Genomic DNA, 13,210 nt, shown 5'->3' on the forward strand with positions numbered 1-13,210 from the left:
TGCCCTTCCTCTTGCTATTAATGTATTTATAGAAGGACTTTTTGTTGTCCTTCACAGCAGAGGCCAGGCTAAGCTCCAAATGTGCTTTTGCCTCCCTAATTTTCTTCCTACATGATTTAGTAACATCCTTAAACATTCTGTGGGTTGCCTCCCCTCTCTTCCAAAGGTGATACACCCTCTTTTCTTCCCTTAGCTCTATTAAGAGTTCATTACCCATCCAGGCTGGCCGGCTGCCCCGGCGGCTCATCTTCCGGCACATTGGCACAGCCTGTCCCTGAGCCTTCAACAATTCTTCATTGAAGCAGGCCCAGCCCTCCTGGACCCCTTTGTTTTTAAGGGCTTTATCCCAAGGAACCCTCTGAGTTAGTTCCTTGAGTAACCCGAAGTCTGCCCTCCGGCAGTCCAGAGTGGAGGTCTTCTTGCTGCCCCTCTTGGCTTGACCAAAACCGAGAATTCAATTATCTCGTGGTCACTGGACCCAAACACCCTCCAACCACCACATCCCCACCAGCCCTTCCCTGTTGGTGAAGAGGAGGTCAAGCATAGCCTTGCCCCTGCTAGGCTCTTGCAGCACCAGGGATGAGAAGCTGTCCTCCATGCACTCTCAGAACCTCCCAGACTGCCTTCTCTCTGCTGTGTTGAGATCCCAGCAGATGTCAGGCAGGTTGAAGTCGCCCATGAGAACAAGGTCTGGTGATTGAGACAGCCTCTAGCTGCCTATAGAATGCTTCATCAACTTCTTCCTCCTGGTTGGGTGGTCTATAACAGACTCCAACCAGGATGTCTGCCCTGCCGGTCTTCCCTCTAATTCTCACCCACAGGCACTCAACCTGATGGTCCCTGATCTCTGTCTCAACAACAGAGTCTAACAACAGAGTCTAAAGCAACAGAGTCTAAAGCAACAGAGCTCCCAACACCAGAGCTTATAACAATGGAGTTTAGAACCAGTAGAGTTCCTAACAACAAAGTTTAAAACAAGAAAGTGTATAAGCAATAGTTTATAAGTTTATAACAACAGAGTCAACAACAACAGAGTTCATAACAAGAGAGTCTGAAACACTGGAGTTCAGAAGCAGAGGAAGGTGCAGGGAGCACTGTGTGAAGGGCTGGAGCCTGTGATGTTCTCCTCTGCTTCAAGGGCATGGGGTCTGCCAGCTGCTTCGGGCACTCCTGAGCAGTTCTCGGCTCCTTTCTCCCCAGAACTCAGACTGCTGCTGCTGGTGGTGCTGGCAGCCTTCTACACAGTGCTTCCCACCCTCTCAGCCTGGATAAGGATTACAGCAGGAGCAGCCCTGCAAGAGAGGATTTCCATGGCAGTCGTGGGGAGGGGAACTGAGGTCACCAAGGGCATTAGCAGCCTTGGCAAGAGGAACAGGGGACCTGGAGAATCAAAGCCCAGCAGAAGCATGGGAGGCTTGGCTGGAGGAGGAGTTGTGAGGGGCAAGGCTGAGAGCTGCAGAGCAACAGCTCCATGGAGTGGCTCTTCTCGGTGCTTAGCCCTGGACTGGGCTCCTGAGCCACAGCTGGCACAGATCCTGCCTGCAGCTCCACCTCTTTCACAAGGAGGATCTGCAGCTACTCTCAGGTCCCTGATGATGCCAGTTTTGGGGTCCAGCATGAGTTCTGGTCAGGGTCAGAGCCCTGCCATCCCCCCCTGCAGCCTTGCCCACACATTTGATTGTGCCACCACTGTGACTGCTGCTTCCTGTGGGATGCTCCACCCCAAAGATGCAAGTGGAGCAAACCACAGCAGACACCTCCCAGCTAATCTTGCTGGGGGTCCTGGCCCTTGCTGGGGCTTTACCTCTCCCTGCTTTGCTCTGGGGGATCCAAGTCGCCTGTGCTCCCCAGCTCCAGCTGAACTGGATTGGGACCAGCAGCTTCCATGGTTTCCTGCCATGAAAGGGGACAAATCAAGCTGGCTGCCTTGGCTCGGGGCGGAGAGAAACTCAAGAGCCAGGAACATCTCTGCCTGCTGCCCTCTGCTGCTGAGCCGTGGCAGCTTCCGCTGGCAGTGCAGCAGGGTGCAGAGCTCGCTGCCAGCCCCTGGGGAGGGTTAAAGGCACTGTCCTGGCAAAAGGACAATCATCATCTTGATGAGAAACGACTGACTGAGAACGCTCCCCGAGGGGGAAGCTCAGTGCTGACTCAAGGGGTTGAAGCGGGATCCAGGCCCTTAGGATCAGCTCCCTTGGAGTTCTGATGGTCTCCCAACATGTCAGGAGAAGCTGTGCTAGGAACAGGCAACCTGCCAGCCTGAGGGAGAGGCCCAGCCCCGGGCACCCAGCAGGCCTTACCTCTTCTTGCTGGCCTTCAGTCTTGGCACTCTCCTCCTTCTTCCTCCTCTCCGGCAGAAGGTCATCCAGCAGGCTGAGCTCCCGCTTGGAGAACCAGAAGTCCATCGCCTTCCGCACCAAGACCAGAGCCAAATCCTTCACAGACAGGAGGGGAGATAGGGTGAGGCCAGAGCTGAGCCTTCCACCTCGCTGCAGACACGGCCTGCTGAGCAGCAGCAGCTCTTACCAGCAGGGGGAAGATGAGGGCAGCAGGGGACATCTTGATGAGGCAGAGCAGGGTGAGGCAGAGGACCTGGATGAAGGTGAAGAGGTGCACCTTGCGCAGGGGGACGTGCCGCAGGTAGAGGAAGTCCGGCTGGTGCTTGCTTGGCATCAGAACCAGCAGCAAGCGCTTGAAGAACTGCAAAGGCACAGGCCAAGAGCTGCCAGCTTAGCACCGCAGAAGCTTCCTGGCCCTGCTGACACCTGGAGGCTCTTTGCAGGATGCCGCTTGAAAGCACAAGGCCTGGCAGCCGCTCTGGACGCTCCTCCTGGGGGCAGCAGCAGCCACTTTCCCTCCCCTCCAGCTACCAGCCGGCTTGCCCACGGGAGCTGCCACCGACCTGCCCTTCCTCCGTGCGGCTCTCTTCTCTGCCTTTCCTGGCCCACCGAATGCCCCTGCAAGCGCTGCCGGCAGCGGTGGAAGCTGCCTTCCCTGGGCACCGAGTTCCCCCATTTCCACCTGAGCAAACCCTGCCCTGCCCTAGCCCCTGACCCGAGCACGCTGAGGAACCGCTGCTCCCAGCCCCAGAGATCTCCTGGGCCCCCACCCACCTCTCCCTCACAGCAAAGGCTTTCCCTGCGCGCTCGCAGAGAGCCTCTGCCGCGGCCCCGCGTTGGCCTTGCTGCCGGGCAGAGGCGGCAGCAGGGAGCAGCCGTGCTGCAGGCTGCCGCTGAGGCACTACCTGGAGTCCTCGGAGCGACGACACACCCATGTAGAGGAAGATGCCGTAAAGCACAGGCATGGGGATGAGCTGCGGAGGAGAAGGCAACGGTCTGTGCCTGACGTGGCACTGGCAGGCTCAGCACCCTGCTCTGCGGGCACTGCCCGCAGCCGCCTGAACCCCCAGCAGGGCTGGCCCTGAAAGGCAGCTGGAAGCCAAAGCTCTGGGCGCCGCTCGCTCGCCTCCAGCGCACCCCAGTGGGGGCCGAAGGGCTGCAAAGCAAAGCCCAAGCTGCTTCCCGGCACAGGTCAAGCCCCAGGGTCGGGGGTCGCCTCCTCCTCCGCTCCACAGCTCCCGGGGGCTGGAGAGGCGCTGGGAGGTGTGTGTGTCAGTGCCACAAAGCCGGTGCCGGTCGGGGCTTGGCATTGCCCTCTCACCTTTAACACCGAGGTCAGGAAGACAGAGCAGCCCATGAGCACAAAGACCATCAAGCCAGTGACTCTCTGCTCTCGCACCCCCAGGAACCTGGGTTGCTCTCCTGGAGCTGAGCCGGCAGACTCCACCTTGAGGCTGTTCACGTGGGTGATGGACAGCACAGTGGCAGCCACAAACCAGGGCAGGCCCATCAGGGAGCACACCCCCAGCAGCACAGACACCACAAAGAGGTCCAGGTGGTAGCCACATCCTTTCTGCAAGGAAGGCAGCAAAAGAAGGAGCAGAGCAGCCCACAGCACAAGAGCAAGGGCAGCCTCAGCAGTCAGACTCTGCCCCTGCTTGAGCCGCTCCTGGCAGCACAGCACAAGGCTTCCTTCCCGCGGCTGCCGCCACCACTTCACAAGCACAGCACGCTTCCCTCCTGCACCCAGCTCCATGTGCTGCTGCAGCAGAGCGCTCGTCTCAGCTGCCCTGGGCTTTGCTCCCTGGGGCACCACTGCTGCAGGAGAGCATCCTGCCACCCAGCCCGATGCTGGCTGCAGCCCAGGGCGGGGCGGGACGGGCTCATCTCTTGCAGCCTCTTACCTTCAGCTTGTGGTCCTTCCTGTTGACGATAGCAACCGTGATGTGCTGGTCCATGAAGATCAGGACGGTGCAGAGCAGAGCTGGGATGAGCGCAGCGAACACTGTCCACACGGGGTTGGGTCCTAGGGGGCTGATGAACCACCCGCGGTCGTCCCTGGTCAGCTGCAGCAAAGCACAGGCCTCAGCAGCAGCTCTCAGCCCAGACACTGCCCTGCCTTGCATTTTGCCTCTCCCCTCCTGAGGCACAGCATCTCCCAGCCTTGGCTTCAGGTCACCCTCTCTGGTGGGCTCCAGCAGTGCCGGCGGCCTCTCTGCAGGCACCTGCAGCTACTTCTCCTGGAGGTGCCCAGCTTTGGGGCTGCCTTCTCATTTCCAGAAAGAAAGCGTGCCTTGGAGGCACAGGAGGAGATGGGCAGAGCAGCAGCATGTCCTGCAGGCCCAGCCCCAGCCTGCCCTGCCATCCCCTCCCTTGCGGCAGCCCCGAGGGCTGAAGCCAGTTCCAAGCCAGGCAGCCTCATTACCTTGATCTCACTGGGCACGTGGAGCTTGGGCGAGGGGATCCCAACCAGGTAGTCGGTCAGCACCATGGTGACCAGGGTGAGGAAAACAGCAAAGTCACTGATGAGGGAGCGCACCTAGGGGAGAAGAACAGAGCTGAGGGGGGCACTGCCAGCGGGGCCACACCGGGGCACGGAGAAGCTGGGGCCATCGACACCCCCAAGGCCGGGGCAGCAAATCCCCCCGCAGCGCCTGCAGCCTCCTCCCTTGCCGACATGCTGTGGCTGTGAGAGCTGGGCCCAGGCATGGGAAGAGCTGAATGAAGTGGGCAAGGGCTGCTGGAATTCAAGCCTTTAGCAGATCTATTGCCACTGCAGCCACGATGGCATAAGGCTCTGCAGCTCCCTTCCTGCCTCAGGGGGAGCAGCTGGGGCTTTGTCCAGGGCAGCTCTGCGTTTGAAACAACTTTGCCCCCGAGCAGGCAAGGCACGGGTTGGGGGGTGGGGGTAAACCAAAGCTAACTGTGGAAGACCCAATTTCCCCCCCCCGAAAGGGAAAACAGAGAACACAGAAGGGGCCCTGGGGTAGGGGGTAGGACAGGTGGGAAAGGCTGTGAGCCGTTTTCATCCACAGAAAGCAGCGGGGGGGGGGGGGCCGGGGGGGGGGAATCCGAGGCGGTGCAGAGCTTCTCTTCCAGCTTGGCATTTCCCAGCTTGACCAAGTGGTGGTGGAGACTGCTTGGGGAAAGGAGGGTGGAGACTGTTGCTACTTTGGTGGTGAAGAAAGGGCTGCTCCTCAGGTTCTTCAGGAAGCTGGCCAGGGCAAAGGTGGAGAAGAGGAGGATGCAGCACCAGAAGAAGACATTAGGCACGTAGGGGCCATGGGGCCCACAGGCAGGGCCTCGGAACTCTCCCCGCAAGTGCCGGCACTCCTGGAGAGACAGAGAGTCGGGACACAGGCGGTGAAGGTGTGGCCAGGACACGCTGGGTAAGGAGGGGGTGAGGAGGATCTGGCAGCAGCACGCTTGGCAGCCCCTCCGCAGCGCAAGGGCTCTGCCTTGTGCACCGGGGGGATGCCCCCTGGCGGCGGCACGAGGAAGCAGTGGCTCGGGGCACTCACAGTCACGGTGAGGTTGTGCCAGGCGATGCCAGGCACGTCGAGCTTGCTGCTCTCCCAGAAACGCAGGGTTTCGAGGCTGGGCTGGGCTGGTGCCACACACTCGCAGCTGGCAGGAGAGAAGCCAGGAGAGGGGTAAGGAAAAGGCAAAGGAGAGGCAGCCCTGAGCTCCTGGCCAGAGGCAGCAGCCTTTAGCAGGGCAGCACTCACCTGGAGTTGGTGTAGCTGGCGAGGGCGCCGGGCGTGTGCACAGGGTAGGTGACTCGCAGCTGACTCAGCTTCTCCAGAGCCTCGTAGATGAAGATGAGGCAGATGAGGGAGGCGTAGGTCTCCTCGGTGAAGCGAGTGATGTAGCGCACCAGGGAGCTGGCGTCGGTCACCACCAGCACCAGGGAGAAGAAGGTGGTCCAGAGCCCGATGCACGCCCGCAGGGACAGGTAGGAGAGCGCCTGCTCCCTGGGGAACCAAAGCCAGGTGGGAAGGGGGAGAGGCCAGCAAGGGGCTGCCAGCTCTGCCTGCCCTGGGCAAACCTCAGAGCAGTTTAGGAGCGTGGCCAGGCTGGGGGCGGGGGGGAGGCAGTCTCCAGCAAGTGCCACAGACAGCCTCGGGGCTGCAGCCTGGGCTCTGGACCCGCGCGAGGAGAGGCCAAGGACTTAGCAGCAGTTGGGTTAAGGCCCTGGGGGCTAGTGGAGGTCAGGCGCCGGCTGTGGGAGGTGCTGTGGTCTCACCTCACTCTCATGCCCGAACACCAGCGCTGGCTGGGTTTGTGCCCAGTCACCTGCTGCCAACCCACCCCCACGACTCCCCGTCTCCGCCCTCCAGAGCCCCTGCACCACCAGCTAGTAAAGCAGCAGCAGCCTGCAAAGCTCTGACACCGGAGACAACTGAGACCTCACAAGTGCCACCCGGAACAGCACGGCCCAAGCATCTTTTCCTCCTCCCTGTCTCCTGCTGCAGCCTCTGCCAGCCCCTGGCTGTGGCAGCCAGCCTTACTTGCAGAAGTGGTAGATGATCTTCTCAAAGACAAGGATGGGTCCGGTGCTGCCGAGGATGGTGAGAGGCTGCCCAGCAAAGAGGCAATAGACCACGCCGCACAGGCAGGCACCCATCAGGGACTCCATGGCACTCTGCCCGGGGGAGAGAGGCAGCAGGCACTAAGCAGATCATGCAGGGCAAGCCCACACCCCCCAGCAAAGCCAAGTGAGCGCAGCAGGGACTTGTGCCCGAGGGTGGGCCCTCCCTCTGCCCTGCCAGCCAGCAGAGAGAGCTGCTCACCATGCAGCCCTCGGTCGCCTCCCCCAGCAGGCCGCCGAAGGTGATGACAGGGGACATGCCGGCGCAGTAGAGGAAGAGGACGGACGCCAGGCACTGCAGGCTGAAGGCGTCCCGAAAGTCGCTCCAGAACCAGGGCACTTTGCGCTTCACGTCCTGGATGAAACCTCCGCAGAACCTGGAGGCAAGAAGGGAGGCTGAGTGTGCTGCGGGAGGGGCTGTGGAGCTCTCTGCTGCACAAGGGCAGCCACAAGCTCAGAGTGACTTGCAGGGCTGCAAAGCAGAAGTCTGCTGGAGCCTGCTTTATACCCAGGAGAAAGGGAGGCAGGCAGGAGAGCTCCTGCAGCACAAGCAGGCCTCGGCCCAGAGCCCCTCCCCTCTGCCCCTCAGCAGCAGCAGTGCTCTCCCTGGGGGTCTCTACCCCTCTGCCCCCACCCCAAATCCAGCAAAGCAGGGGCGATGCCGCTGCGCCTGAGCCCAGCCGCCCACCTCTCCCCCTGCCGGGCCCAGGGCACCGAGGTGGTGCTGTGCAGCCCCTGCCTGAAGCAGCTAAGGCCAGAGCCCTGCCGGAAGGGCAGCTGCAGCCTCAGTTTCCAAGGCCAGCAGAACCAAGGCCAGCCAGGGGAAGCTCAGATCACCTTCCTGTCCACTCCAGCTCCGGCCCAGTGTGTCTCGCCGGCTCGCTCGGCGCAGCACTGCCACCCGCAGCTCCTGGCACCTTCCTTTTCTCCTGGGGAAATGGGAGCAAGGTACAGATGCCCACCTGTCACCGTTCCTCCTGCTCTGGCTCTGGGACTGGCAGAGGGGCACCTGGAGAGCCTGGCCCCCTCAGCACATCCCCAGCCGCGCTGCCGTGCTGCCCCTGCCCCTCCCGCCTCCCGCCCTGCGGCACCCACCTGGGGAGGGACCTTTTCCGGGGGCTTGATTCGGATGGAGGGATCCCACTGGCCTGCTGGCAAGACCTTCACCTGCTCCAGGAACTCTGCCAGGCCAGCCAGCAGGTCCCCTGGCTTCCTGCCTTTATAGGCAACTTCTTGGAAGACCTGCCAGCAGGAGGCAAGCTGCTGAGAGGACAGCCCGCCTTGGATGCCCTCTCCAGGGCAATCAGCTCCTGCCTAAATGCAGGAGAATCTTCCCCATCGTTCCTGCTGGGGGCAGGCAGCATTCCCCCACAGCAAACACCTGCCCACTCTGGGAGGTGCAATGGTCTCCTGCACGAGGTCCCCATCCCCAGGGGCACCCCACGGCCTTTAGCCTAAAGCCAGAGGTGACCCAGAGCTCCCTTATCTGCTGGTACCTCATCAGTCATCAGAGTAGCCATGGCCCTGCCGACCTCGTGGTACTGCTGGGCTTTTCCTGCTGGCCCCAGCAAAACAAACAGGAACCTGGGCAAGAAAAGCAACATGAGGCAGGAGAAGGTGTCCTTGCTCAAAGAGCACCCAAGGAAAGCCCCAGGAGCTGCCAGACCAGAGTCTGGCTCCAGCGGGGACACACAGGCAGCGACTCCCAAATTCATCAGAATCGATCCCACACTCAGTCTGGGCCAAGGGCCATTCAGATGGGCTGGTGGCTACCAAAGCTCCAGCAGGGAAGGGAGACACAAAGGCAAGGAGATGGGGGGGAAGGGGGGGGCTTGTTCCCTTGGCAGCCCCACTGGTGCGTGGAGTTGGATGCCGTGGCGTGGGGCTCTTGGGAAAGCAAAGCTGTGTGCTTCTCACTCAGACCTGGTTGGGATGGGCACTTGGGTCAGCCCCGGGAGCAGCACAGCCTGGGCCAGGCGGACAAAGGCCAGCAGGGGCTGCTGAAGGGCCCCCAGCTCCCCTACGAGCAGGCTGCAGGCTTCGGCCCCGCTGGGAATCCTCTTCAGCAAGCGCAGCTCCTCCTGGGCACAAGAAGCAATCCTCAGGCAGCTGCCCCGAGAGCAAAGCCCTCGACGCTCTGCAGCCCTCCCTGGGGCCACCTGGCCAGAGCCAATCTGGCCCTGAAGGCAGAAGAAAGCTGCAGGGCTCTCACCTTGCCTAGAGCCGTTGTGGAGCTCTCCTGCTTCCTCTCTCCTTCAGCCACAGCAGCGTCTGCAGAAGGCTGAGGGCTGAGCGCTGACACTGGCAGGGGAACAAAGGCACTTGGAGAGGTGGGCAGGTTGCCAGGGCTCTGCCAGGGTGAGCCTGCTGGGACCCAAGCCCTGCAGAAGCCTTCAGCAGCTGTCAGAGCCCTGGAGAACAGCTCACCTCGGGCCACAGCCCTGGCCAGGAAGCTCTTCCTCTCCTTGCTCTGATGCTGCAGCAGAAGCACTTCTCGCACTCTCGCCCGTGCCTGCTCATCAAGCCCTGAGCTCTGTCCCTGCTGGTGCAGGATGGCATCTGGGGGGGCAGAGGGAAAGAAGCCATCAGAGCAGACACCCCCAGTCCCAGCCCTGTTTCGACGAGCGACCTGCCAAGCCCTGCCTCCTGCTTCTCTTTGGCTGGAGAATGCTCTGCAGTCGCTTCTCTAACCCCACACATTGCTTCCAAGAGGAGCCCACCCTGCAGGCAAAGCCCAGTGCCAGGGTTGGGCCCCCAGCCTCTGCTTAAACCCACAGCAGGACTCCTGGGTAGGAGCCTGCCATTGGGGCAGGGTTTGACTGGGGAGGGAAGGGCACCAGAGGCAGCTGAGTTGGGCTGTTGCCAGAGGGACACAGAATGCAGGCTACCTGCAATCTCTTCCATGCTGCTGGCACCAATGTCCAGCAGCACTGTGCCGCTGCTGATCAAGCTCCTCAGCTCCAAGAGGCTGGGCAGGGAGAGTGTGGCCACGTAGGGCTTGCTCCAGCATTCACTGCCATCTTCCAGGTCCTCCTCAAACTTGAACCACCTGCAGACACAGGATGTGATCAGCCCCAGGGATGGGAAAAGTGCCCCCAGCTTTGGCAGCCCTTGGAGAGAGCTGTGGGGTAGCAAGAGAAGAAGGCTCCTGGCAGCAGCAGCAGCTGCAGCAGCAGCAGCAGCAGCAGCTGTGAGAGCTTTGCTTCCCTCAGGGAGGAAAGAAGAGCTCTGAGCGCTGCTGGCCCAGGGCTCCTCTGGCACCGCTGCCAGCAGCAGGGCTTTACCTTGCTGCATCCTTCCACTCAGCAGCTTCACCCTCTGCCACGCAGAGCTCAGCCATCTGGCAGAAGAGTTTGTGGGGAGCATGCTGCTCGTCCTCCTGGCTCCCAAGGATGGCCTGCACCCGCTGGGCTGGGCTGGCTGGGGGCAGAAGACAAAGCTCTGTGCTCTCAGCCTGCCTGAACCAGCTCTGTCCTGCTCTCATGCCAAGGGACCACCAGCTCAGCACCAGCTCAGCCACAGATGCTGGGCTGGCTCCTCTCCCCTGGACTCCTCCTCTGCCCAGGCTTGCACAGAGCCATGGAGCAGGAGCAGCATCTGCTCCACCTCTGACTCAGGGTGGGCAGCCTCCCTTCCCTTCCCTTCCCCACAGGGCCATTTTTAAGGCCAGGATCCCTCCCAGGAAGAGGAGCCTCAGTCCATGATGCATGGCACTGCCTTGCCAGCCCCTCCTGAGCAAAGCCTGGCGAAGGGAGGCCTTGCTAAACGCTGCCATTTCCCTCGGGAGGGCAGCAAGCCACACAAGCCAGGCACAGGGAGCTGCTTGCAGAAGCCCCCAGGTGCACACAGCCCAAGGAGCTCAGGGAACAGCCTGGGGGCACTCACCCTGCCTGCCACAGCTGGGGGATCGGCTTCTCATCACCCGCCTCCTCCCCACGTCCCGGGCACGGTGGCCTGCAAGAGAAGAGTCACTTGCAGAGCTCTTGATGCTGCAGAGATGGGGGAGGCAGTGCCACTGTTCAGCCAGAGCAGCCCTGCCCAGGAGGAAGCACCACCTTGGTGCCTTGGGAGAAGGCACTGGGCTGCTGGCTCCTCTGCCAGGCTCTCTCTGCAGCCTTACTTTGCAACTGATGCTCAGAGTGGAAGCTGGCAGTGCTGCTCCATTTGCCCTGGTCAATCACCGCCTCTTCGTCGTATTCCTGCTCAGCAAGGAGAAGAGGGGCAAAGCTCTCTAGAGGTCCTTTACCTCCTCCACCCCTGTGGCCACACAAGTCCCCCAGGGTCACATTTCTGCATGCCCCCTCCTCCAGGAAAACCCAAACCCGTGGAGTGAAGGAAGGCTGCCAAAGCCCTTTAAGGTTCCCGAGTGCAAGCAGAAGCCAGCTGCCAGGCCCACTAAACTGTGTCCTGAAGCACCCCATCTACAGCTTCCTGAACAGCTGCAGGGATGGCAACTCCACCAGCTCCCTGGGCAGCCTGTTCCAGTGCCTGACCTCTCGGGAGAGAAGTTTTCCTCGTGCCCAATCTACACCTCCCCTGGCACCACTGAAGCCCATTCCCTCCCATCCTGTCACTAGTTGCTGGGGAGAGGAGACCAACACCAGCCTCACTCCAGCCTCCTCCCAGGGAGCTGGAGAGAGGTTTGTAGGAGCTTTGGCTTGCAGGAGGTTTTCCTTCCCATCCCCTCCTTGCTCTGAGCAGCGAGGCCGAAGCAGAGCAGGGCAAAGCATCTCCTCCTGCCCATGCCTCTGCCCCCTGGGGAAATGCCTCTGGGCTGTGGGGGAGAGTTTTGCCCTGTCTGGGGGGGATGCTGGGCCCCTGGGCAGAGCCCCAGCCACGCTACCAGTAACTCCTTCAGGGAGGCCATTTGGTATCCTCCGTTCTCGTCCATCCTCGCCTCGCTGGCTGCCTTGGCAGAGAATTGCACCTTGAGAGCAACCAAGGGGCAGATTCCCCCAGCACACCAGAGCAGGCCTCACGGAGAGGAGCTGAAGCTCAAGTGGCTGCCAGGGAGCACCAACACCGTGGAGACAGAGATGCCCCATGGTGACCTCATAATCTGGGCAGTGGGAGTCCTAAGGGCCTGGTTTGCCTTTGTTCCATAGGGGCTGAGATCTGCTGCCAGGGAGCAGGGAGGGGCTGGGAGGGCAAGAGGAGAGCTGCTGCCTGCCCCCCAGCACCAAGGGCTTCCCACAGGGCAGGGTGGCTGGGGCAGGGCCAGGACCTGTGCCCACACAGCGCTGCCAGCCTGGCCTGAGTGCGGCTGCCCAGGCAGCCGGGCCAGGGGCAGAGCCTGGCACAGCCTGTGGGGCCGTGTGGGCATGTGCTGGGCTGGCACTGCTGCCCCTGGTGCCCTAGGGAGACACTGAGGGCACAGAGACTGCACAGGCAGCGTTTCCTACAGGAAAACTCCAACTGAGCCACACAAATCCACAACTCTCAACCCTTCTTCTTTCCCCTGTCACAGGGGCAGCACCCAGTGCCATGGGGCAGCACCCGGCTGTGAGGCAGCACCCAGTGCCATGGGGCAGCACCCAGCCAGGGGCAGCACCCAGTGCCATGGGGCAGCAACCAGCTGTAGGGCAGCACCAGTGCCATGGGGCAGCACCCAGCCATGGGGCAGCACCCAGTGCCATGGGGCAGCACCCAGCCATGGGGCAGCACCCAGCTGTAGGGCAGCACCCAGTGCCATGGGGCAGCACCCAGCCATGGGGCAGCACCCAGTGCCATGGGGCAGCAACCAGCTGTGAGGCAGCACCCAGCCGTGGGGCAGCACCCAGCCATGGGGCACCACCCAGCCCCACGTGGGGCAGCACCCAGCTGTAGGGCAGACCCAGCTGTAGGACAGCTCCCAGTGCCATGGGGCAGCACCCAGCCGTAGGGCAGCACCCAGCTGTGGGGCAGCACCCAGCCCCACATGGGGCAGCACCCAGCCATGGGGCAGCACCCAGTGCCATGGGGCACCACCCAGCTGTGGGGCAGCACCCAGCCCCACGTGAGGCAGCACTTGGTGCTGGGGCAGCAGCTGACAGGGCAGGATGGCACTGCCATGGTGTCTGGGCTCCATGGGCACTGGGGCAGGCTCTAAAGGCTCTCAAATGCCTTTCACAGTGGTTAAAGAAAGCAAATCTCTCTGGGACGTTGCCTTCGCTCCTCGCAGCTTGTCTGACTCTGTCACTTCCAGTGGGAAGTGTGCTGGGGGGCAGCTAAAGCTCTTCTGCTGAATGGCCACTGGGGGAGACTCGAAAGCCCAAAGGCTTCTCCACGCCTCCAAAGCAGACCC

General features: G+C 61.8%; 1 protein-coding gene across 5 annotated transcripts; it reads right to left on the minus strand.

Annotated features, from left to right (window-relative positions):
* Window positions 1-980: 980 nt before the first annotated feature.
* LOC137456824 (electroneutral sodium bicarbonate exchanger 1-like) lies at window positions 981-12,299 on the minus strand. Of its 5 annotated transcripts, none has more exons than XM_068168463.1 (23): window positions 11,771-12,299; window positions 11,048-11,126; window positions 10,813-10,881; window positions 10,212-10,347; window positions 9,816-9,976; window positions 9,140-9,486; window positions 8,851-9,008; window positions 8,424-8,511; window positions 8,023-8,169; window positions 7,765-7,856; window positions 7,130-7,304; window positions 6,848-6,981; window positions 6,065-6,310; window positions 5,858-5,963; window positions 5,508-5,669; window positions 4,762-4,875; window positions 4,241-4,402; window positions 3,658-3,909; window positions 3,242-3,310; window positions 2,524-2,697; window positions 2,298-2,432; window positions 1,805-1,893; window positions 981-1,292 (listed from the first exon to the last, which is right to left on the minus strand). In XM_068168463.1, the coding sequence occupies exons 1-23, from the start codon at window positions 11,816-11,818 to the stop codon at window positions 1,238-1,240; spliced, it is 3,198 nt and encodes a 1,065-aa protein (XP_068024564.1). In that variant the 5' UTR covers window positions 11,819-12,299; the 3' UTR covers window positions 981-1,237. The 5 variants fall into 5 exon arrangements, with proteins under 5 accessions (XP_068024564.1, XP_068024563.1, XP_068024560.1 ...); XM_068168462.1 differs by having other exon boundaries at window positions 9,140-9,228; window positions 9,355-9,486; window positions 11,048-11,824; XM_068168459.1 differs by having other exon boundaries at window positions 11,048-11,824.
* Between the last annotated feature and the right edge of the window lie 911 nt (window positions 12,300-13,210).

Source organism: Melanerpes formicivorus, unplaced genomic scaffold, assembly GCF_026170545.1.
Source record: "Melanerpes formicivorus ecotype bairdi unplaced genomic scaffold, bMelFor1.0.p_v2 SCAF_139, whole genome shotgun sequence".
In the NCBI taxonomy this organism is placed as follows: Eukaryota; Metazoa; Chordata; class Aves; order Piciformes; family Picidae; genus Melanerpes; species Melanerpes formicivorus.

Excerpts from the sequence above, each read along its gene's own strand:
- LOC137456824 (XM_068168459.1), bottom strand. The coding sequence starts at position 11,348 with ATGGGGTGCTTCAGGACACAGTTTAGTGGGCCTGGCAGCTGGCTTCTG. Across the intron at positions 5,964-6,064 it reads GCCAGCTACACCAACTCCAG|CTGCGAGTGTGTGGCACCAG; the intron begins GTGAGTGCTGCC and ends CTCTCCTGCCAG. Across the intron at positions 4,403-4,761 it reads ACGTGCCCAGTGAGATCAAG|CTGACCAGGGACGACCGCGG; the intron begins GTAATGAGGCTG and ends GCTTTGCTGCAG.